Here is a 22937-nt window from a genome sequence, read left to right on the forward strand (position 1 = left end):
GGTTTTTCCCGTCCTTCACAGTTTTACTCGGCACGTACCTGTCTAAAACGCATTTTACGATTGCCTTGAACTTTTTCCATAAACACTCAACATTGTCAGTGTCGGAACAGAAATTTTCGTTTTGATCTGTTAGGTAGTCTGAAATCTACCTTCTATTGCTCTTCCTAACAGATAAACCTTCCTCCCTTTTTTTATATTCCTATTAACTTCCATATTCAGGGATGCTGTAACAGCCTTATGATCACTGATTCCCTGTTCTGCACTTACAGAGTCAAAAAGTTCGGGTCTGTTTGTTAACAGTAGGTCCAAGAGGTTATCTCCACGAGTCGGTTCTCTGTTTAATTGGTCGAGGTAATTTTCGGATAGTGCACTCAGTATAATGTCACTCGATGCTCTGTCCCTACCACCCGTCCTAAACATCTGAGTGTCCCAGTCTATATCTGGTAAATTGAAATCTCCACCTAAGAGAGAAAATTTATGTGAAGTGTATTCCAAATTTTCTCTCAGTTGTTCTGCCACTAATGCTGCTGAGTCGGGAGGTCAGTAAAAGGAGCCAATTATTAACCTAGCTCGGTTGTTGAGTGTAACCTCCACCCATAACAATTTGCAGGAACTATCCACTTCTACTTCACTACAGGATAAACTACTACTAACAGCGACAAACACGCCACCACCGGACGCATGCAATCTATCCTTTCTAAACACCGTCTGTGCCTTTGTAAAAATTTCGGCAGAATTTATCTCTGGCTTCAGCCAGCTTTCTGTACCTATAACGATTTCAGCTTCGGTGCTTTCTATCAGCGCTTGAAGTTCCGGTACTTTACCAATGCAGCTTCGACAGTTTACAATTACAATACCGATTGCTGCTTGGTCCCCGCATGTCCTTGGAGTACAGGTACTCCAAGAAAATTTACATCTTTTATGGCATAATGTAAGATCTTTTAATGTTTTACACGTATGAACGTTCAGGCTTCCAGCGTCATCGTAGCTGCACAAGCGCTGCGACACCTGTTATTTGGCGTGCTCTGGCAGCTGCTGAAACAATTCTATTTCTAACAGGTCGCGGGAAAATATTGCGAATGGTTGTTTGGAAAGCGTTACTTTCAAAGTAAATTTCCTTTTACACAAGATGAACTCTGAGCACGCAGATGTCCGATGAATTTCTTAAATCACAGAGCATTTGGCTCTCATTCAAAAATCAGATCTTTGAGGGCGACCATTTAGAATATTTTCGAGCCAGAAGATCAGACATTTATGTCATTGTTAAAAAATTTACTGGTACATTTTTGTGATGTACCTTTAAAGTGTAACACATGCAAAAATGATCATTATGTGTTAAAGCTTAGCTTCTCTTGCAGCTTATTAATCTTAATGACCAAAATTAAACGTAAAAGCTTTTCTTTTCTTGTAGCAACACTATGTATACATGTATATTAATTTAAACCATTACCTTTTCCTATTTGTGTATTCGCGCTACTTTACAGTGATGTTGCTATTGGCTGACTACATCACGTGTCCTATGATCTGAATATCTGCTGTCATCAGCTGCCGAGATTGCTTGACATGAGCTACAACTGGCTTACAAAAGCGCATCGCAATCTCGATTTCAATCCTTCGGAAAGCAACATGCGGTGTTTGGTGGAATTCGAATTTATACTTTCGTAATACGAAAATATGCAGTGTACATGTTGCAGCACATCAGACATCTTTCTAGAACGTGTTTTTTCCCCCTGAGTTTCGTTTTCCAAAGTGCCGGGAAATTTTACGCCAGTGTATAAAACCACAACCATTTAAAGGATTGATAAGTTTTACAGTTTCGAGGAAAAGTATACTGTTACTTAACACAGAAAAAATGTGTTTTCATCCGGGAGAAAGTGTATTTTTAACCGGGAAATGCGGGAAAAATCTGGGAATTTTTTTTCGTCGTCCACGTATACACCCTGATATTAGTCTTCATAAGTAATCAAAAAATTAACATAGTTGTACAGTTTAAATATCTTGGAGAACTATGAAGAATAACTAACAAGAAAAGATGGATAAATGGGACTAACAAAATGAAAAAAAAGCTCAATTTGTAAGCAGTCCAGTGTGTAGTAACAAATGCTTGTTAAAAGACACTAAGATCCAACACACACTATCAGAAACATTCTAGAACCAAAACTTGTGCTTGCAACACCCTGTTCCAAATTAAAAATGAGGAAACAACTGATCATCTCCTCAAAACTGAAAGAAGAATCATCAAAACCTGTACAAATTATAATAATAATAAAAAAAGCCAGGTTGAAGTAGTCTTGAGAATTAATATTTCTTTCATGTCTTGAGGTTGCAAGAAATCAGGATTTTACAACTTGGGATGAGAAATCTTAGAAAAAAGATAGGAGGACATTATGTCCAAGTAATTTGGCAAGGTTTTAAACCAGGTAACAGATGCAGAGGAAACAGATAAAATCAGTACTCTTCTTAGGAATCACAGATTTGCAGCAGAAGTCACACATAAAAGGGCTATAGGAATTTCAGACAGATTGAGAAAATTATGTTCAGAAAGAATATAATGTTGTTGGTGGATTGCTAGAACCAAACAGTGCAACCTGAAAAGCAAAATTGAACAAGCAATGTCTCAAGTGCTCCAATGTGGCCAATAAATTTAATAATAATGATAATAACAACAACAATTTTCTGTTCCCATGTTGCAAAATATGTGATGTAAAAATTTTTTGTGTGCATTTCGAACAGGTCTTGGTGGCAGCAGTCGTCAATTGTATACATCAGTTCAGGCAAATGGCACACCTCGACTTTTCCATTTGAGCAGTATTTCTGGCTTCTTCTCTGCTACTGAGATACTGAGTCCATATAGACATCCAGAATTTCCTGTGGCCTTTCCATTCCTGCAGGATGATTTGTACAGTGCCAGTCAACCAGGTAAGATCATGATTAAGTTCTGTATGTGTTGTTTGATGAATGACACCGACTGAAATGTTGCAGTAGTCATTACTATAAATTTATATTGCATATGTTTCCATTTATTTTATGTTAATTCTGATGATTATTGAAAATTATACCTGATTTACTGGGCGTGAATGTTAGATCCTGTTTTATTGCATTCTTTCCCTCACAGATATCAAAATTGAACTTTGAGCTCATTCACTTCTGTTTTCTCCATTGAAACCATTACAAGCATTTATATGGACCACTTTGGTGCTCTTCTCTTCTCCAGATAATTTACAAATGTTGTCTTATTAGGTATTAATCATTTAAAATTAAATGAACTTAAATGAATAACACAAGTAAGTAGAGCAGGTAACAACACAAGAAGTTTAGAAAACCTGGGTTTTTTTTCCACGAGAAGGTGAAGGAGACATAGAGGGAGAGAGTATTACTAGCTTAGTATAGCATAGTATTTCATAATGTTCTCTGGTAAAAAGCATTCACTATCTGAAAATGAATTATAAAAGTAATAATAATTATTGACTGTGTGGTGACAAAAAAAGGCACAAGAAGAGGAACTTAAAATTTTTAGAACCAAATGTTCCTTCCCAAAGAATGAGTGGTTCAGATAGATGTCAAAGATTCTCTGAAGCAGTATAATAAGCTGCTGAAAATAAAGGCAATGATAAAGCCTTGCACCTTTCTGGATCTTGTTGTGTAATCTGCATCTAGAACTAAAAATTCCACAATGTTATTCTTAGCACATTAACAGTTTTTGCCAGTTCCATTTTATGCCTGTTTTTATTTCCTGCTGTAAGACTGACTTTTACCTTCTTTCGTGAACAGGTATTTGAGAGTTTCTGTGGAAAAGACATGTTAGTTTCCTTCTGAATGTACAGATATCTAACAAACACAAACACGTCACTATACATGTATTGGGTTTGGAAATGAATGAAGTTTACAATCAGACAAATGTAAGAAATGCTAAAAAACAGATCTAGAATGTAGATGTAGCATTGGGAACAAAACTTTGAGTTATATGAATAAAACTGCCAAAGATAATGGGGAAAAACAAGATGTGTGACACCATAGGAATATGTCGCAAATAACTCCCTTAAATTGTGACAAAAACAAACAAGTAGAGTCTCAAATAATGAAGTTTAATGTTATACACTGAAATAAATTCGAAAAAGTGTTATAAGGGGAGTAGCAAACCAGTGTATTGCTCTTTGAAATTCTTCTACAACTGCTATGAAAACTGGTTGATGCTAAATGTTTGGTTTTCAGTTTCAAGTTACTGTAGATCTACATCATGACATCTTTGAATGAAAGATAGCTTAGTGTATACCTGTTTCATCATTATCTTATTTACCTGTTGATAATACAAGGTTTTTTCCCAAATTTGTCATTCGAAAAATGCAGGGTCATCTTACATTTGCAGATTAAACTGTTGCTGCTAAGCTTAACATTTTTACATTGTGTAATATATTAAATAGTGGTTGGCTAACATTTACAGGTGAAGCTTTGGCAATTGAAGTCACATGCAGATTTGCTTTGAAGAACTCTGAGGGATTGGAAAGTGAACAGGGAAGCTGGGGGCAATTTCTTCATGCAGTCAACCATGGGAATGTGTACCACATACCTTCGCTTTTGATGAGCATCTACCCATGTTTAAACTGCAGTTTGTATGAATCCATTCGTAGTCAAAATTGAATTAACTTTTAAGACTGGGCAAGTACTCAATGGTAGTATACATTTCTGTAGGAGATGGTAAAAGTCTAGACAGGGCAAGCAATGTACGTGTTCCATGCACCAGTGTTGTCAACACTCACTGTGAGACATTATGTGAAGTGGTGTGAGGTGCTGTATCAATGCAGCCAGTGAGAGAGCAGGAGGCAGATGACATGTTGGGAAACAAGAGGATGATATATAAATGCAAAATCCTCTGTGTATTCAGAAAAAGCAGCTGTGTTCTCAGGTCCCACCATGAACATAACCTTGGAAATCATGATATATTCAGAAGAAATGGCCAAGATTGTAAATTTCTTTCTTGCTTGTATCACCTGTTGCAATTTCAAGTGTGATATTAGGATGGTGATGGTGGTGGTTGTGGTGCAACAGACAATGGTCGTGTAACAGACAACTGGGTTAGATATTAATCAAGAAAGGAATGAAAGAAAACCATTTCTTTTTGTTTATTTTATCGCTCCTTGTATTATCAAAATGTTGACAATCATTAAATAGCATAAGTTTAGAACAGGTATAATGTTAAATTTTTTAGGTATATATTTGGTCAATAAAACATTTTGCAATTTTAATTAGTCAGAATGTGGTAAAAATCAATTTTTCTCATGGAGCCAGTAAGAAAAGGTGGGGGATGTCATATTGGGGTATTCTTATACTGGAGTAAATGTGGTATTTCACAGAACCTCCCCTACAGCAACTTACGTAATTTTTAAAATCTCCATTTCTCAAAGGGCAGCTGGAGATCAAAGTTTTGCAGGGGGAGGAAGTGCTACAAATGTTTGTCTCTGTTTAAACATTTTGTACACTATTTTCTGCAACTAAAGTGTCTTGTTTTTTACAGCACTGTTCCTGCTTGATAGTGGGAGCGAGCTTTGGTTGTGGCAGGGTTGGTGGCCAGACACAACAGAAGAGCCTAGTACACAAACAGGATCTGGTGCTGTGCGATGGCAGGCAGAGCGACGTGCTGCAATGCAGACCGCACTTGACTATGCTCATCACATGGGCAGGAGAAAAGCTTCTGCGTGGCTTGTGTGGGCTGGCCTTGAACCACTTGAATTTACTAATCTGTTTCCTGTGTGGACTGATAGAGATGATATAGCAGAACTTAACATAAGGGTCAGTATGAAATATGCACCAGTGCCTCTAGTGACTTTAAATTGTCAGTATCTAAATATTGTTACAGCAGTATAGTACTAACATCGTAGAATCGGTGAGCTTGTTTCTTAATAAAGTTTGAGAAATGTAGTGTAATTAGTTGAAAATGATCCTGTGGAAGTTCTGTCACCACATTATGGTAGGACATATTTAAAATACGTAGATGTATGTAGTTGATGTTTGATGAATGTTTGCTGCAGTATATAATACAGGGGATTCCATTTCATTAGAAAATTTCTAATAAAGTACAATTTTTTTCATTCTCCCATGATATAAATCAGTGGCTTGATAGGACCCTTTGACTTCCACTTCAGTGGTTTGCAAAGTTTAGTTAAATATATAACAAATATTTGAAAATATTTTGGCTAGTGTAGCATTTTTTAAGAAACTACATACAAGGAATGTATGTTTCTCTGAGAATAAAATGATGATATTTGAAACTGATTGATTCAGTTTCATTGTATTTCTTTCTAGTTTGAGTATTAAATACAGATTTTCTTTTCAGATTAAGAGGAAAATAGCATCAAAAGCAAATATATTTCAGCTCAGTGATAAATTAAGGATAGTAGGTACATCTATTATTCAAAAGATGATTGCACTGCATTGATGGTGCTACATTTCTGCATATTTTTGGAGCACTTTGGAACTGGGAGAAAAACTCGCCACAGGTTCAGTTTGTGTCTAACAAATGGGAAACAGGAGGTTGTCCTAAAACGTTATCAAACGGGGAAAAGGGTGTTATTCAAGCATTTAGGAATCCACATCTGCCATTCCTGTACATGTACTCCCTATAGCATACTAAACAGACAAATGATTTACATTTAGATAACACTTCTTTATCTAATGCACAAAAATGTGTGCACTTTTCTGTAGGTTCTTTTCTCAGCAAGTTTCTGGCAGAACTGAGAAATGAGAGTGTTTAAACCTAAAGTTTTCAGTGTAAGTCGAAGGCTTCCTTGTTGTGCATGTCTCTTCCATTGTGTACAGGAGTTACTTGTTGTCATTTAAAGACATTTGGTGTTACTTATCTGTATATATCATTACCATGATCTCCTCATATATATATAATGTTATGTATTTTTTTTAAATATTTTACTAGCCTTCTGTGCATTACGTAGTGACTCATTCCAGGACAGACTAGTGTTGTCTTACATTGCCCCATAGAACATGTGAAAAAATTAAACTAAAGAGAATAGACATTTGAAATACATCTCTTTTGTAAAAATCAAGCAATGGAAATTCCAGGTAGGAATACCAGTAACGTACAAAAAGACATATTGTTACTTCCTGTAAAGAAGACACATTAAGTTGAGACAGGCACAATTAAAAGACAAACAAAGCTTTTGGACATGGCCTCATCAGCAAAAGAGAAACACACACCATTCATACACACAAGCAAGCACACATGACAGCCAACTCCAGTTTCTCGGGCTGGAACGCTGGCATTCTGGCTCAAGAAGCTGGAGTTGGAGGTAATGTGTTTTAGTGCTTTGAGAATTTCAGAGTAAATTCTAGAACCGCTTGGCCTTCCTCTGTTTTGAACACCCGATATTTTAGAGGTGAGTGGGAGAAACAAATATGCCCTACTGTGCATTGCCTATTTGAATGTGCAGGTCAAAAAATAGTTATGAGAAAAATTTCAGAGTAAATTCTAGAACTGCTTGGCCTTCCTCTGTTTTGAACACCCGATATTTTAGAGGTGAGTGGGAGAAACAAATATGCCCTACTGTGCATTGCCTATTTGAATGTGCAGGTCAAAAAATAGTTATGAGAAAAAGATGGACCCGGCGGCTGAACGGCAGCGGACAAGTACTTGCTATACGGTCCACAGAGTTTTCGTGTACGGGTAGAGAAGAACAAGAAAAGTTTATGTGGTATTCTGTGCTCTTTTGTGTCTGTTTGGATTGTAAAAAGACTAATGAACAATTGAATATAGATTTCTATATACATTCACATATTGGACTCACTTGAGACTAGACACAGAGGATTTGTGAACAAAGCAAGACACATGTATGGAGTTCATAAATTATTTGGTTATCAAACCAATGATATCTGAATATGTGTCAATGAGTGTAATATTTAAGGACTAAGTTAGCTTGCAGAAGTTGTTGTCTGTGGAAGCTGAGAATATAAAGTGATTGAACTGAAGCGTATTCTAAGAGTACCCAAATTATTTCAAGGATAGAGAAGTAGTTTAATAAACTCGTTTAACCAGCTATAGTCTTTGGAGAAGAAGCTTTTGGGAGATCAGCATAACTGATTACACAGAGAAGAGGATCAGCTACACACAACTTGCAAGTTAACTGACTTGAGAGATGTGTGAGCCTTGCAACCCAATACCACACTGTCTCTTGTTGTCCGAAAAATGCTAGTGTGTGCAGGTGGTGTGCTTGTTTATGTGTGTGAATGGTGTGTGTGTGTGTGTGTGTCTTCTGCTGATGAAGGCTGTGGCCAAAAGCTTTATGTAAGTGTCTTTTAATTATGCCTGTTGGCAACTTAATGTGTCTTTCCTATTTCCCTTAAAATCTTTTATTATTTGGTAATTATTGCAGCAATTTTTTAGGGTAAGAAATAGACCATCAAAAGATGTGCTCCAATATTCTGTGCCCTTTTGCTGGGCATGCTGTTATAGTTTTCTGTTGTCTCTGTTCACTCCACATAATAATCTCACAATTGCTAAATTGTAATGAAAATTTCTGTTCTATGTGTGGTGATACTGATGGGTTCCAATCAAGTGTTGCTTTATTTCAGACGATACCTGCAATTTATAATATCCAAAAGCTTTACAAAATGAGAATTTTTGAAAAGTTTCACAATTTGTAACAAAGATATGGGGAAGATCCTTCAAATATATTGCTGCACAGTTGTTTGAATTATCTCCTTTTCTGCTGCAGGATGGAAGAAAACCTGGAGAAGTACTTACAGTGGAAGATGAGCTAGCAAGACTGACATGCTCAACGTATCCCCCTGCTCAGCTGCTGCAGAGGCCACTACCTGATGGCGTGGATCCAACCTGCCTCGAAATCTATCTCGACCCTAATCATTTCCAGGTGGAGTATAATAACTATGAATATTGTTAAGTAGCTTTGTTGTTGTTCCCTTGTGGTGCAATTATGTTAATATTACTGTATAATAATATCTAGGTACTATCAAGAAACAGGTTGTTAAAAATAATTATCATTTAAAAAAATCATGTAAGAATTAATTTTAATTAACAACTTTACACTTTTGAAAAGTGGTCATTATGGGATAGCTAATATTTTCAACAACGAATTTTGATTTTGTCTGTACTAAATCTTTTCTCCAGATCATACATTAAATGTAAAACAGAGCATTTAAGAATATGTAAAAAATGATCTGAATAAAACTGAGTCTGAGAAGTGTACATTGGAGCATAAGTAAAATTGTTAGGTAAAGGGAGATGAGGGGGAAAGCTAGTCATACTTGTGTTTCTCAACAGATTTGTTGACTCAGCTGTTCCCCCAGAAAAGTGAAGAACACTATGGCTGCATTAGATAGCCTGTTGTGGATTGACCACTACTTTCCTTGTGGTTGTAGTTATTGTTGACTTCAGTTCAAAGACTGGTTTGATGTAGCTCTCCACATTAGTCCATCCTGTGCAGGCCTCTTCATCTCTGCATAATTGCTGCAATCTACACCTGCTTGAATGTGTTTACTGTGAAAGCCTTGGTCTCCACCTACAATTTTTACCCTCCCTGGTGCTACATTGTTTAGTAAATAAATAGTTTGGACAGGAAGAGAATAGAAGCTTTCGAAATGTGGTGCTACAGAAGAATGCTGAAGTTTTGATGGGTAGATCACATAACTAATGAGGAGGTATTGAATAGAATTGGGGAGAAGAGGAGTTTGTGGCACAACTTGACGAGAAGAAGGGACCGGTTGGTAGGACATGTTCTGAGGCATCAAGGGATCACAAATTTAGCATTGGAGGGCAGCGTGGAGGGTAAAAATCGTAGAGGGAGACCAAGAGATGAATACACTAAGCAGATTCAGAAGGATGTAGGTTGCAGTAGGTACTGGGAGATGAAGAAACTTGCACAGGATAGGGTAGCATGAAGAGCTGCATCAAACCAGTCTCAGAACTGAAGACCACAACAACACAACATTTGGCGATTATAATAAAGCAGAGTTTTTCCATCAGTTCATAACCATGGATGAAACATGGGCCCATCACTTTAAACCTGAGTTGAAGGAACACTCAAAACAATGGACTGAAATGGGAAAATAAGCTCCAAAGAATACAAAGACAGTTCTGTCTGCGGGCAAGGTCATGGTGTCAGTTTATTGGGATGCACATGGGAAAATTTTTATTGATTATCTTCAGAAAGGAAGAGTAACCACTGGCATCTGTTATGTGAACTGATTTCAGCATTTGAGTGATGAAATCAGGTAAAAACAGTCACGTTTAACAGAAGAGAGAATTTTGTTTCATCACGACAGTGCACCAGTTCACGCATACCTTATCGCCATGACCAAAAACTAGTTAGTGAAATTCGAATTCCTTCCTCTTACACCGTATTCTTCAGATTTTTGCCCCCTCTAATCATGTTCTGTTTCCAGACTTATAAATGGCTTGATGGTAAAAGATTTGCCAGAAATGAAGAGGCAGAGTCTGTAGTTGATGGCTGTTTTGCAGAGTTCAACAGTTCTCACTATAAACAGGGTACTGAAGCTGTTGAACACTGCTGGGAAAAGTGTATTGAGCTGAAAGGAGACTGTGTAGAGAAATAAAGATTTTTCCCCCCAAAAAGTTTGTGTTTGCTTGTTGGGCTGCGTACTTTAGGGACAGCCCATGTATTTACCCATTCATTCTTCAGTAGATCTACATTTCAAAAACTTCTATTATCATCTTGTCTGTACTGTTAATTGCCTGCATATCTCTTCCAAAGGTTACTCATAAGAAAAGTACTGTCAAAGGTGGTTTCCTGAGACTTAAATTTAGATTCTGCCCATTCAAGGCAGTGTTGAAGTCGGCTGGATCTGTATTATCCTTAATACCTGTCACTTCATTACATCATTTGTCTTTTTGCAGTATAATCCATGCTACATAGGAGCTACAGTGCCTGCCTCCAAACTTGTAACAACGAGGAGACTGTGTAGTCTGGTGTAGTTTACAGAAAGAATCTTTTACTTCGCAGCTGTAACAGCAGTCAAAAACTTTCTGTAACCGAGATCACATTTATATTTATTTTCGACAACCAAGTTCGATAGACCTTGGTGTTGTCTACTGGTCTTCAAAGCCTGTTGAAACTGTTTGTCCAAAATAAATAAGTATTTATGCAATCTTGGCTATAGAAAGATTTTTACCAAGTGAAATAGATTTCTTTTCTCATTTCTTAACATGAGAAATTTCTGGTTTGGTGATGGAGTTAATTTGCACAGTAATAAACAAAGGACTAAAAGATAGCTGAACATCCACATAAAAGAATCCTATCTTTACATAAACGGTTAATGAAGAGACACATGTGAATATGTAAAAATAATATAGAATATATTTTTGACACAAAAACTAATAATATAAGATTCATTTTTCATCTCCACAATCAGTAGTGAAGTGGTCTTCAGAGATTTGGAATTAAAATTAAAAATAAATTTCAATGTTTATTCATGTGCACTTAAAGAGTGCAAAAGTCTAATTTTATATAGCATTCACCTTTTGTTGTATACAGGATGGTCCATTGATAGTGACTGGGCCAAATATCTCACAAAATAAGCATCAAACAAAAAAACTGCAAAGAACGAAACTAGCTTGAAGGGGAAACCAGATGGCACTATGGTTGGCCCGCTAGATGGCGTTGCCATAGGTCAAACGGATATCAACTGTGTTTTTTTTTTTTTAAATAGGAACCCACATTTTTTATTACATATTCGTGTAGTATGTAAAGAAATATGAATGTTTTAGTTGGACCACTTTGTTTGCTTTTTTGATAGATGGCACTGTAATAGTCACAAACGTATAAGTACGTGGTATCATGTAACATTCTGCCAGTGTGGACGGTATTTGCTTCGTGATACATTACCAGTGTTAAAATGGACTGTTTACAAATTGCGGAAAAGGTTGATATCGTGTTGATCTATGGCTATTGTGATCAAAATGCCCAACAGGCATGTGCTATGTATGCTGCTCGGTATCCTGGGCATCATCATCCAAGTTTCCGGACTGTTCCCCGGATGGTTACATTATTTAAGGAAACAGGAAGTGTTCAGCCACATGTGAAACGTCAACCATGACTTGCAACAAATGATGATGTCCAAGTAGGTGTTTTAGCTGCTGTTGCGGCTAATCTGCACATCAGTAGCAGACAAATTGCGCTAGAATCGGGAATCTCAAAAATGTCGGTGTTGAGAATGCTACATCAACATCGATTGCACCCGTACCATATTTCTATGCACCAGGAATTGCATGGCAATGACTTTGAACATCATGTACAGTTCTGTCACTGGGCACAAGAGAAATTATGGGACGATGACAGATTTTTTGCACGCGTTCTATTTAGCGACGAAGTGTCATTCACCAACAGCGGTAACGTAAACCGGCATAATATGCACTATTGGGCAACAGAAAATCCATGATGGCTGCAACAAGTGGAACATCAGCGAACTTGGTGGGTTAATGTATGGTGCGCCATTATGGGAGGAAGGATAATTGGCCCCATTTTATCGATGGCAATCTAAATGGTGCAATGTATGCTGATTTCCTACATAATGTTCTACCTATGTTACTACAAGATGTTTCACTGCATGACAGAATGGCGATGTACTTCCAAAATGATGGAGGTGTGGCACATAGCTCGCATGCCGTTGAGGTGGTATTGAATAGCATATTTCATGATAGGTGGATTGGTCATCGAAGCACCATACCTTGGCCCGCACGTTCACCGGATCTGATATCCCTGGATTTCTTTTTGTGGGGAAAGTTAAAGGATATTTGCTATCATGATCCACCGACAACACCTCATAACATGCGTCAGCGCATTGTCAATGCATGTGCGAACATTACGTAAGGCGAACTACTGGCTGTTGAGAGGAATGTCGTTACACCTATTGCCAAATGCATTGAGGTTGACAGACATAATTTTGAGCATTTATTGCATTAAAGTGTTTTTACAGGTAATCACGCTGTAACAGCATGCATTCTCAGAAATAAGTTCACAAAGGTAGATGTACCACAGAGGAAAAACCGAAATAAAATGTTCAGACATACCTGTGTTCTGTATTTTAATTTAAAAAAAACCTACCTCTTACCAACCGTTCGTCTAAAATTGTGAGCCATATGTTTGTAACTATTACAGCGCGATCTGTCACAAAGCGAAAAAAGTGGTCCAACTCAAACATTCATATTTCTTTACGTACTACACGAATATGTAATAAAAATGGGGGTTCCTATTTTAGAAAAACGCAGTCGATATCCATTTCACCTATGGTAGCGCCATCTAGCGGGCCAACCATGGCGCCTTCTGGTTTCCCCCTTCAAGCTAGACAAGTTTCGTTCTTTGTAGTTTTCTCGTTTGACGCTTGTTTCGTGAGATATTTGGCCCGGTCACGAACAATGTATACTGTACCACACCTGTATACTGTAGTTCATTTTGTTTTGTTAAGAAGTAAGAGCAGTTGTTCATCTGTTCATGTAATGTGTGTATAAATAAGCAATCAACAGTGTAGTGTTCTATGCCAAGATTAGCTTCATTGGAAATGAGAACGATTTTGTTTCCTTAAGTTGCTAGGTCAGATTTGACATATTTCAGAACTCTTTGTCCTTTATAAATGTGCCGTGCTTCTTATTAATTTCAGAGGTTGTCATAAGGCTGTTTCACTTTTACAGGAACTTCTTGGTATGTCAAAAGAAGAATTCTCTTCCCTTCCTTTATGGAAACAGACAAAACTGAAGAAGGATGTTGGATTATTTTAGGGACACCTTTGTTCTTCCATATCAGTGTTAAATTTGGACAGTGCAAGATTGTGATAAAATGTGAATTCAGGTGTACTTGACATGAAGAGTATACTGAATATGTATGAAGACTAGTTTTGTGTTTGTGTACTGTAATTTTACTGCTGTGATTGGCTGTGTGATGTGTTCACAGTTTGTTCCTACTATGTTGATAATGCTTAAGTGTTTTCAATCAATAGAGGTAGGAAACACATAAGTGCTGTGCTACATTGCTGTGGAGTTACACTAATGTGATCCTGTGCCTTTCAAAAAAATGTGATGTTTGAAACTGCAAAATTTCATAAGTCATGTATGCATTTTTCAGACCTGCTGAAGCTTCTAGTCCAAATGCAAGTTGCAGTTTACATAACGTAAAGCAACATCTTAAATAGTTTCCTTGGTTTGCCAATGTTGCCTTAAAATTTGTCTGTTCTACAAAGTTTTCTGTGATCTATATTGCTGATAAGAAAACTTCCCTCATCTTCTGTGTTCCAAAATAAGGCACACGTTTCCAGTGGTTTGAGTAATAGCTGAATTGCAGTGCATGTCTGTTTCAGTTTTAAAGTGTGAGATAATTTATATTAATGATCAGAAAAATGAATTTATTCTAACCTAACAGACTGAAACTATTTTCCCCCGCTGTTTTGTAGATGCTAACATTGATTTTAACGCATCATAAAGAAGCATCTGCTACAACAAACAGTTGCAGTATTCTTTCCCCATCTCAAATTACAAATAATCATCATGTTTTATATATGTTCTTAATACCCTCAATCCTCGAGTTTTGGTTAATGTGAAATATTGCTATTATTATGCATTCCTCGCCAGTTTCTATTAACAGATGTTATACCAAAAGTTGTGTGTTTTCTGTTACCTATATTTTGTTGAATTTCTTATAAATATATGTACATTAAATTATTTATCATTTCAACTATCAGATTAAGCCACTGTCTTGTAAAAAAAGAAACAAACAAACACACACACACACACACACACACACACACACACACACACACACACACACACACACACACACACTCTTCTTTATGAGAAGCTTGATTTTTGTACAGTTGTGACTTGCTTTGTGCGTAAATGAAATGTAAATTTTGACTGATTTACTTATATAAAAATATATATTTAAAATACTTTTTGTACATAACATTTTATTTATAAACTAATATAATGTAAATTAAAGTTATTACTTCTGATGTCCACTTTTTAATTTATAACATGTAATCCACAAAACTGCTAACATATTGCCACTAATACCTATATTTGGTGCAGCTGCATGGGACACAAAGTAAGGTTAACTTTATATGGAGCCTGTGTTTAAATAATTAGAAATGTTTTCAGTTACATTTTGCACTTCTGTGTTAGAGAACGCAGCAACACCTTATGGCTTTTGCCCCCAGATTTCAATGTGCTCTTGGTGACTGATTTCTGTTAGCTCAGTAGACATTGGTTGCTAAACTAGGTACTTTGAGGCTATAGTTTGATGTAATTTTTATCGTGGTCTTCATCTGAAGACTGATTTCATACAGTTCATGACAGCATTCTCTCATATGTTCGGATAATTTCAACAATAATAATATTACTGTAATATATAAAAAGAAGAATTATGAGGTACCACATAGAGCACTCATACAATAACAGACATTAATGCAAGAATCACCCCATAGTATCACTTCCATTCTATTAAAATGAAATAAATAATCAGGAAAAATTAAAAACTAAGCCACACCCCACAAGTTTGATTTGCTGTTATGTTATATGATCAGCATTTCCTGATGATTTTGACTCAAGTAGTAGCAGGTGAGTCAGTATAGAGGAGGGCATGCTTGGCTCATTGTTTTCTCACTACAGTAGCAGCTTAGTCACAATGGAGAGGTAGACCACTCAACACTCTGTGCATTTGTCCTACAGATGTTCTTTAAAAATGCAGAGTCTGTGACCATCATTCAGAAGAAGTTCTGTCTCCAACTTTCCATGTAATGGTGCAATACCATTCTGTATGGGTTAAGAACTTTTGGGAGGGCAGATGGAGAAAGGAGCATTGTGAAGACGGCTACATCACCTGACAACGTTGAAGTTGTGTGTTGTGCAATTCAACAGAGCCCCAGCTGATCTGCAGGGCAACATGCTCAGGCTATGGGGTTATCAAAGTTCTGTATGACAAATTTTACACAGTATAAACTTTCATTTCTACAAAACTGTGATAGTTCAGAAGTTGAAGCATTATCATATTTTGAGGAGGAGATGTTTTGCTTAGATGAGGCTCTCTTTTTTTTTTTTTTTTTATAGATGGCAGTGGTAATAAACAAAACTATCATTATTGGTCCCCAAACAACCCTTGCCAAATGCATCAGTAGCACTGCATTGTTATAGTTACAGTGTGGGCTCTATTGGGCAAATTTGGTGTCATAGGGCCTAATTTCGTTAAAGAAAATGGGAGAGCCACCACTGCGAACTCTGGGGTGCAAAGTTCTCGTCATGGAACTCCATTGCTGTGGCAAAAATTGTCAAATTGTTTGATTTCAGCAAGACAGCTCACGCTTTGAATGTATATGACCAAAATAATGAAGCTGTTTCTGGGAAAATTGTATCCAACAGTATCTTGGTCTGTGAGACTTTTGTGGAACTCCCTCAAGAGAAAGTGTACATCAATAAACCACTTACTATGCTTCAGTTAAAGTATGTTATTCAGTGAGAGATTGATTTTTGCTATATCCCATAACGTGTTAGTGTGATGGGAAACTTCACACAGAGCATCAACAAGTGTGCTGAAAAAATAGGGCCAGCACTTAAAGAATATTATTTTTCACAAATGATTGATTCCTGTCAGCAACATATAAGATGTAAACTCCTATCCATTGTGCAGCTTTTTAAATAAAAGATGTTGCTACATCTTAAAATGTCACTAAGTACTATAAATTCAAAAGCCATCAAATAACACTGACTCATCCTGTATCTTACTGAATTCACACAACCACTAGTATACACACAAGCTATGCCAATTGTAACAATAGTTTTTCTGTAACGTTCTCTGTGGGATTTCAATAATTAATTTTAGTAGTGTGTCATATCCTCTTGTAGATAGTTAATTAATCCATTAACCATCATGTTCTGATAAACTTATCATGAAGAAGTCATCTGGACAGTGGATATGCTGACAAATTATATAAGAATTCATAGATTCCTGAAGAGATTTCTACAACATATTTGGTTGGCAACTTCACACAATACTGTTGCTGCATACTTCTGGAAAGTAAGCCTAAATTATACTAGCAATCCAGTGTGAAGGCCAACACAATGTGAGAAATTTCTAAGTGTAAAGAATGCAGAACTAAGCTCTAGATAACTTATTGAGGTTTTGGTGGAACATCAGTTTATTAGCCATTTGGATGCCCAGAGATTACACACCTAGTGCCTTATCCAGTTTGTGCCATTTGATCTCTACAGCTGGTACCTGCAAGAGCTCTTTATTTTTTTGAAATAGCACATATGAATTTTTTAGGATGAGCAGTTAAGCTGTTAGGCAGTTGTATGTTTCTTTAGTCTCTTGGCTGTGTGTTGATGAGTTTAGACCGTGTATCAGTATACTTGTGTCATCAGCAAATGTCCCAGTTTTTCAAGAGCATTCCAATTTCCCGGGCAAGAACATTAGGAAGCAATGCACTGAACCTTGTGGGACGTCTTATCTAATGTTCCTCCATGCTGAATTTTGTTTTATCTGTAACACGAAATTTGTTACTGTGACTCTGTTTTCTGTTGTTAAGGTGTTATTTCACCCACATAAAGGAATACCTTTGACCCTTTGAACCCCACTGATTTCTGCCTGAGACAACCCATTTTATTATTATTATTATTATTATTATTATTATTATTATTATTATAAAGTACCAATGCCTTTCATATGAAATCACCAATGCTGTCACAAGACAGAGAGTCCTAGTGGTACAATGAAGTACTTCTATGAATGCAGTGCATTGTAGTGGTCACTTCTAGTGTTCAAATTAATAGTTGGTGCGGAGACAGTGCTCCATGGTTGGAGGAGATTCTGTTAAGTATCTTTTTCTTTCCACATTGAGGACATTATTGACAGTGAAAGTAAGCAAATCTAAGTCATTGTAATGTAGATTTGAGATTGTACTGCTGCTTTCAAGAGTACAATTCAAATGAAACCACTGGTACAGTATGTATTGTGATACAAGTTTTTTAAAATTTTAGGCCAACTTTTGCCTGTTTTTAGGACTGTAATTTATTTTGTGTGTTATGTGTTCATGGGCATTTCAAGATGTGGGATTCTGTCTATGAAAAATGTGAATATGCTTTCAAATATATCACATGAAATGATGGGTGGTTAGAAATTTTGTCCCAGTAGTTTCAAAGTGAAACCACCTCCTTAAAACAATTTTTTATTTTTTGGCAGTTTCTTCTTGTACTTGTTTCTTACTGTGATAACAAAGGTAAATTATGTGAAAAATTTTAAAATTATATATTTTTATATTGGTGGGATGCAAAGGATTAATGCCATACCATTTTAATTTCCCTGCAGAATTTTATCACACAATCAAAGGTCTTGGCAAGGTCACAGAAAATGCCAACAGGGTAATTTTCCTTGCTTAATTCTATCAAATGGAGTTTAGTGAACATAGAGTGCTTTTTGTATGGTATCCACACTGAGTTATTAAAATGTTATTGCGAGAAAAGTAGTTAGTGATCTATTACAAGCTAACGTCTCAAAAAAACACAAAACGAGGGAGCTGGGTCAATAGGTAGAGGTCACTTGGTCATCTCCATTTTTATGATGTTGTATTACTACTGCCTATTTCAGTCTTTCAGGAAACAGACCTCAACTGATAGACTGATTACAAAAGTAACTCAAGGGAGCACTATCAAGTCAGACGAGATATCAGCACTTCAGATGAAAAACCGTCATAGTGAGAAGAGTTATTTCTTTTCTGTGACCTTATAACTCTAAACTGCTTTTTGCCATTACTTGGTTTGGACATATTTATGACTATGAACAAACAAACTTGTATGCATCATTTACTTTGTATAACTTGTCTATCCTTGTCAATGAAATGAGCAGATATGAATCTTCCCTACTTGATACCTGACGACAAGGATTGGGATAATTTTAAGGAAAAACACATGGAAGGTGAATCCACACATTTCATAATTTGTTATTTCATGCAATATACTTTATTGCTCAACAATAAATATTATGATTACGAATTAAAAACCTTGCCAAGAAATGAGTAGCAATGCTCACAATAATTTAAAGAATGTGAACAGGGTCAATTCATTAATAAAAAAACTTTAACAATTTATACCACTACGAATAGGGCTTAGGACAAGGAATATACATAAGCCCCCAAACACAAGTAAGATGTCACACCAGCTAGACGTGACTGCAGTTTGGTTCGAACAAACTGAATTTACCAGTACGATAAATTACAAATGAATGCCACTAAAGGCACTAACAATTCCCAAGCATGGATAAAACGTTAAATGACAGACAACACCCACCCAAAATACAGTAAGGCTAACAAGTCATCCCACTGATCGTGGCTGCTGGAAAGTTCTTAACAATTTATAACCTCCATAAAATCCCTTAAGCAATAAAATACACAATCCTCCAGTGAGGTCATACAATTTAAATGTGATTCTCAACTGGTACACAACAGCAGAAACATTGATAATGACCTTTAAATAAATATACAATCGCCCAAAATACAAGAAGAGGTGGCAAAATACAGCAGACAGCTATCACAGGCAACAAGCAGGCACGTTTTACAAAGAATGGAGTTAGCTTTTCACAATGAATAAAGTTAGCTAATGACTGTGAATAAAAAATGAAAAACTCAACAGTTCATACTGGTAAGTAAAGGGCTTTAAGACTTAACACGCTCCACAACTAGCAATAAGGGTGCAAGGTTTAAACAAGTAGTTAAAGAGCTAATATAGTGACAAGGAACTTCGGACTTGCAGAACACACTTTAAAGCTTATGTGCTTGCTGAATTCACAATACTGAATAGATCAAGAGTTTTGGAATTAAACACTGATGCTCCGCCTTAGCACATATTAAATAATGAAATTTACTTAACCTGAGCCAACATTAGGCAGCTGGTATAGAGGCACCTGATTGCAGGCCAACCTGGACATCATACGATGAGAGAAATGATGGTGTAGCAGAAAGAAAACACGTCTGTGCTCTGGGCCCAGGAAACAGGAATGCATTGTCTGCTGCCAGAGCTACCCTGCCAACAAACACCAGAAGGGAACAGCAGTCTGCCCAAATAAGGCTACAAACAAGAATGTCCAGGATGTAGGCAATATTAACTTATCCTGGAAGTGACTACACATACAAGTTAAACACTCCTTAAAATTATTCAAAAATTAACAAGGTGAAACATCAGTGCTCTCAAATCTGATTACTAGGGCATAGTCATCTATAAAAATTGTCTTGCTTTCTACACAGATTATGTTGCAATTTCAGTTTCATCAATTCAGTTTACAACAGAGAATGCTCATGCACTTGTGTGGAATGTGGCATGGGAAAACAAATTACCATCAGTTACACTGACTGAAGACTGTACACACAATCACTGGGAGATATGTTAATATAAATGGTCCTGTTCCCATAACTCCATTCAGGTGTGAAGCAGCCGTGACTTCCAGGATTTCAAGCAGGGGTGCTATTGCCTCCAATAGTAGTCAGCCATGGCTCACTACTGTTGTTTGGAAAGCTTAGTTGATTTAAAGAACTAATGAAACAGATAATAAAGTGTACTATCAAACAGACCACAAAGTAATATCAATTAATTGAAAGCTGCAAATGAATTAAATTAACCCTTGCCCTCTCCCTCACCCTCACTGCCTCTCCCCCTCTAATTTTAGTGAGTCAAATAGGGCATACAGTCATTCAAGTCACAGTGGCTCAAAAATGGCTCTGAGCACTATGGGACTTAACTTCTGAGGTCATCAGTCCCCTAGAACTAGTTAAACCTAACTAACCTAAGGACATCACACACATCCATGCCCAAGGCAGGGTTCAAACCTGCGACCAGAGCGGTCGCACGGTTCCAGACTACAGTGCCTAGAACCGCTCGGCCACTCAGAGTCATAGTGGAAGTCTTGCTGTGGACACAGCAGTGCACATTTGGGTGTCTGTGGTATTGCGTATGTGAATGTGTCTACTTTTGTCAGAAAAAGTGCTAGTGCTCAAAAGCTAGTGTGAGCATTGTTTCTGTTCCCATGCATTGACTCACTACAGGTGAGTGGCTGCCTTTCCCTTATTGTACATATTATTCTATCCAGAAATTTCCATTATCATTACACAGTGGAAATTAGTAATTTAATTATTCTGTGAAATAATGGAGTTAGACCAATGAATGCCTCACAAACCGTAGGCATGTCAGAATTGATGCATTTCACTATAAAGGCATATTCAGTAGTATTAAACATTGATCTGATGCATGTTAGCAGCAAGCAGGAATAGGACTGTGATACAGGAATATCGTACATCAGACACTCATGTTGGAAACAACTTAAATACATTGTTTCATTTTCCATGATTCTGTTTGAGGGGACAGCTACATAAGTTTGGCACAATCTAGGTCTTTCTGCTACAGACAGCAGTGCTGTTGCTTTAGGAAATAGTGCTGCAGCAGTCACCTTCAGGTGTTACTGATGAATTATGGCCTTGTGCTCATCTGTCCTCCAAGCATCACATTTAATGACTGTTCATTATTCTGTCTCATTAATGCAGTATGCCAGTATCAGTTAAGTGTTTAGATTAGTTTGTGACAGTCTTTTTCTGAAAAGACATTTTGATAGCTACTACTCTTGAGTCTTTGTCCCTGCTTCGCTCATGCACTCATTTTTAACAATGGCCATTTTTAAAATTACAGTTGGAGACACAAAGGATGGTGGTTGAGTTTAGGCTTGTTCTGCACATCTACATCATATGTTCTCTGAGAACCAAAGAGTGTTCTGTAGTGTTTGCAGTGCTCTGCTGTGACTGTCATAGTCAATGCGAGCATGAAATGTGATTGTAGTGATTCATTTACTGAATTTTTACTCAACCTGTTGTGAGCTGTCCTAGCTATTGGTGGTGGTAAGTGAGAAATTCTGTATGAGTAAATAAGAGACATAATTTGCAGTATACATGCTTTCATCAAGTGCAGAACATGTGTGTGTGCTTACTGCAACTGTCTCTTGGAACAGATAACAAAGCAATTCGTGTCCATGTCTTGAGCTGTGTAAACTGCCATCATTACCGTACCAGACTATAATAATGTCTTGTACTAATCCCCATGCAAATACATTATTTTTCGTATCTTAAAGTTTCAGAGTATTGACATGTCTGTACTTCGTATCTTGGGAATTACTATTTTCATAGCATATAATTATTAGCAATTATGTGAGAAATATCATACACTTTTACACGCTGATAAACTTCCCTTCAAGTGATAACACCATCCAGAATACACAATATTGACAAATAGAGTAGTACTGTCAGCACAACCAAGATTACACACATATCAAATTGACAGTCATTAAATAAAGATGTGTATTCAGACACAGATTGCTGTAATAATAATTTTAGGAAAGAAATGAATTTCCTGACTACTGCGTGATACTGGTATAAATCTTCCCACTGTTTGCTTGCAGACTTCTTTTGAATGAGCATTTGTGATTCTATGAAACTGTACTTTTCTCCTTATTAGCTAAACCTAATTAACAGGAACTGATATATTGCCGCCATTTGACAGCCATAGCTAAATAAAGGATTTCTTATAAGGGTCACATCTATTCCATAAAAGGCAATTGGACTGATAAGTAAATTAGCAGTTGCCATTGTGCAATGTTGTTCTACTCTTATTAAGAATGTTTCTGTGGGGAACAAACCAAAGTTATACAAAATCACCACATACACTGACTTTTCACGTATTGATTAGTTAGTTATTAATATTCTTTTTGTAATTATGGGGCAAAGTTCCCAAAGTTCAGTGTTGGAAGCCTGTAAACCCTCAGAAACATTATCTTGATTGTGCATTTTCAACTTCTTACCATGTAATGAATAGTCCATTAAATTTCGGGCATGCAGCCGTGCAAATAAAACTTCCTCCACTGATATTTTGGCTGCGTTTCATC

General features: G+C 36.8%; 1 protein-coding gene across 2 annotated transcripts in view; it reads left to right on the forward strand.

The window, feature by feature from the left end:
- The window catches only part of LOC126251867 (supervillin), a 695256-nt gene extending 680274 nt beyond the window's left edge, over positions 1–14982 (forward strand). For both annotated transcript variants that reach the window (XM_049952554.1, XM_049952555.1), the window contains 4 exons: positions 2734–2919; positions 5513–5787; positions 8721–8876; positions 13670–14982. In XM_049952554.1, the coding sequence (XP_049808511.1) occupies positions 2734–2919; positions 5513–5787; positions 8721–8876; positions 13670–13756 (704 nt within the window). In that variant the 3' untranslated portion in view covers positions 13757–14982. The remainder of the gene's footprint in view (positions 1–2733; positions 2920–5512; positions 5788–8720; positions 8877–13669) is intronic.
- The last annotated feature ends 7955 nt before the right edge of the window (positions 14983–22937 follow it).

The sequence above is a fragment of the Schistocerca nitens genome, chromosome 4 (genome assembly GCF_023898315.1).
Source record: "Schistocerca nitens isolate TAMUIC-IGC-003100 chromosome 4, iqSchNite1.1, whole genome shotgun sequence".
In the NCBI taxonomy this organism is placed as follows: Eukaryota; Metazoa; Arthropoda; class Insecta; order Orthoptera; family Acrididae; genus Schistocerca; species Schistocerca nitens.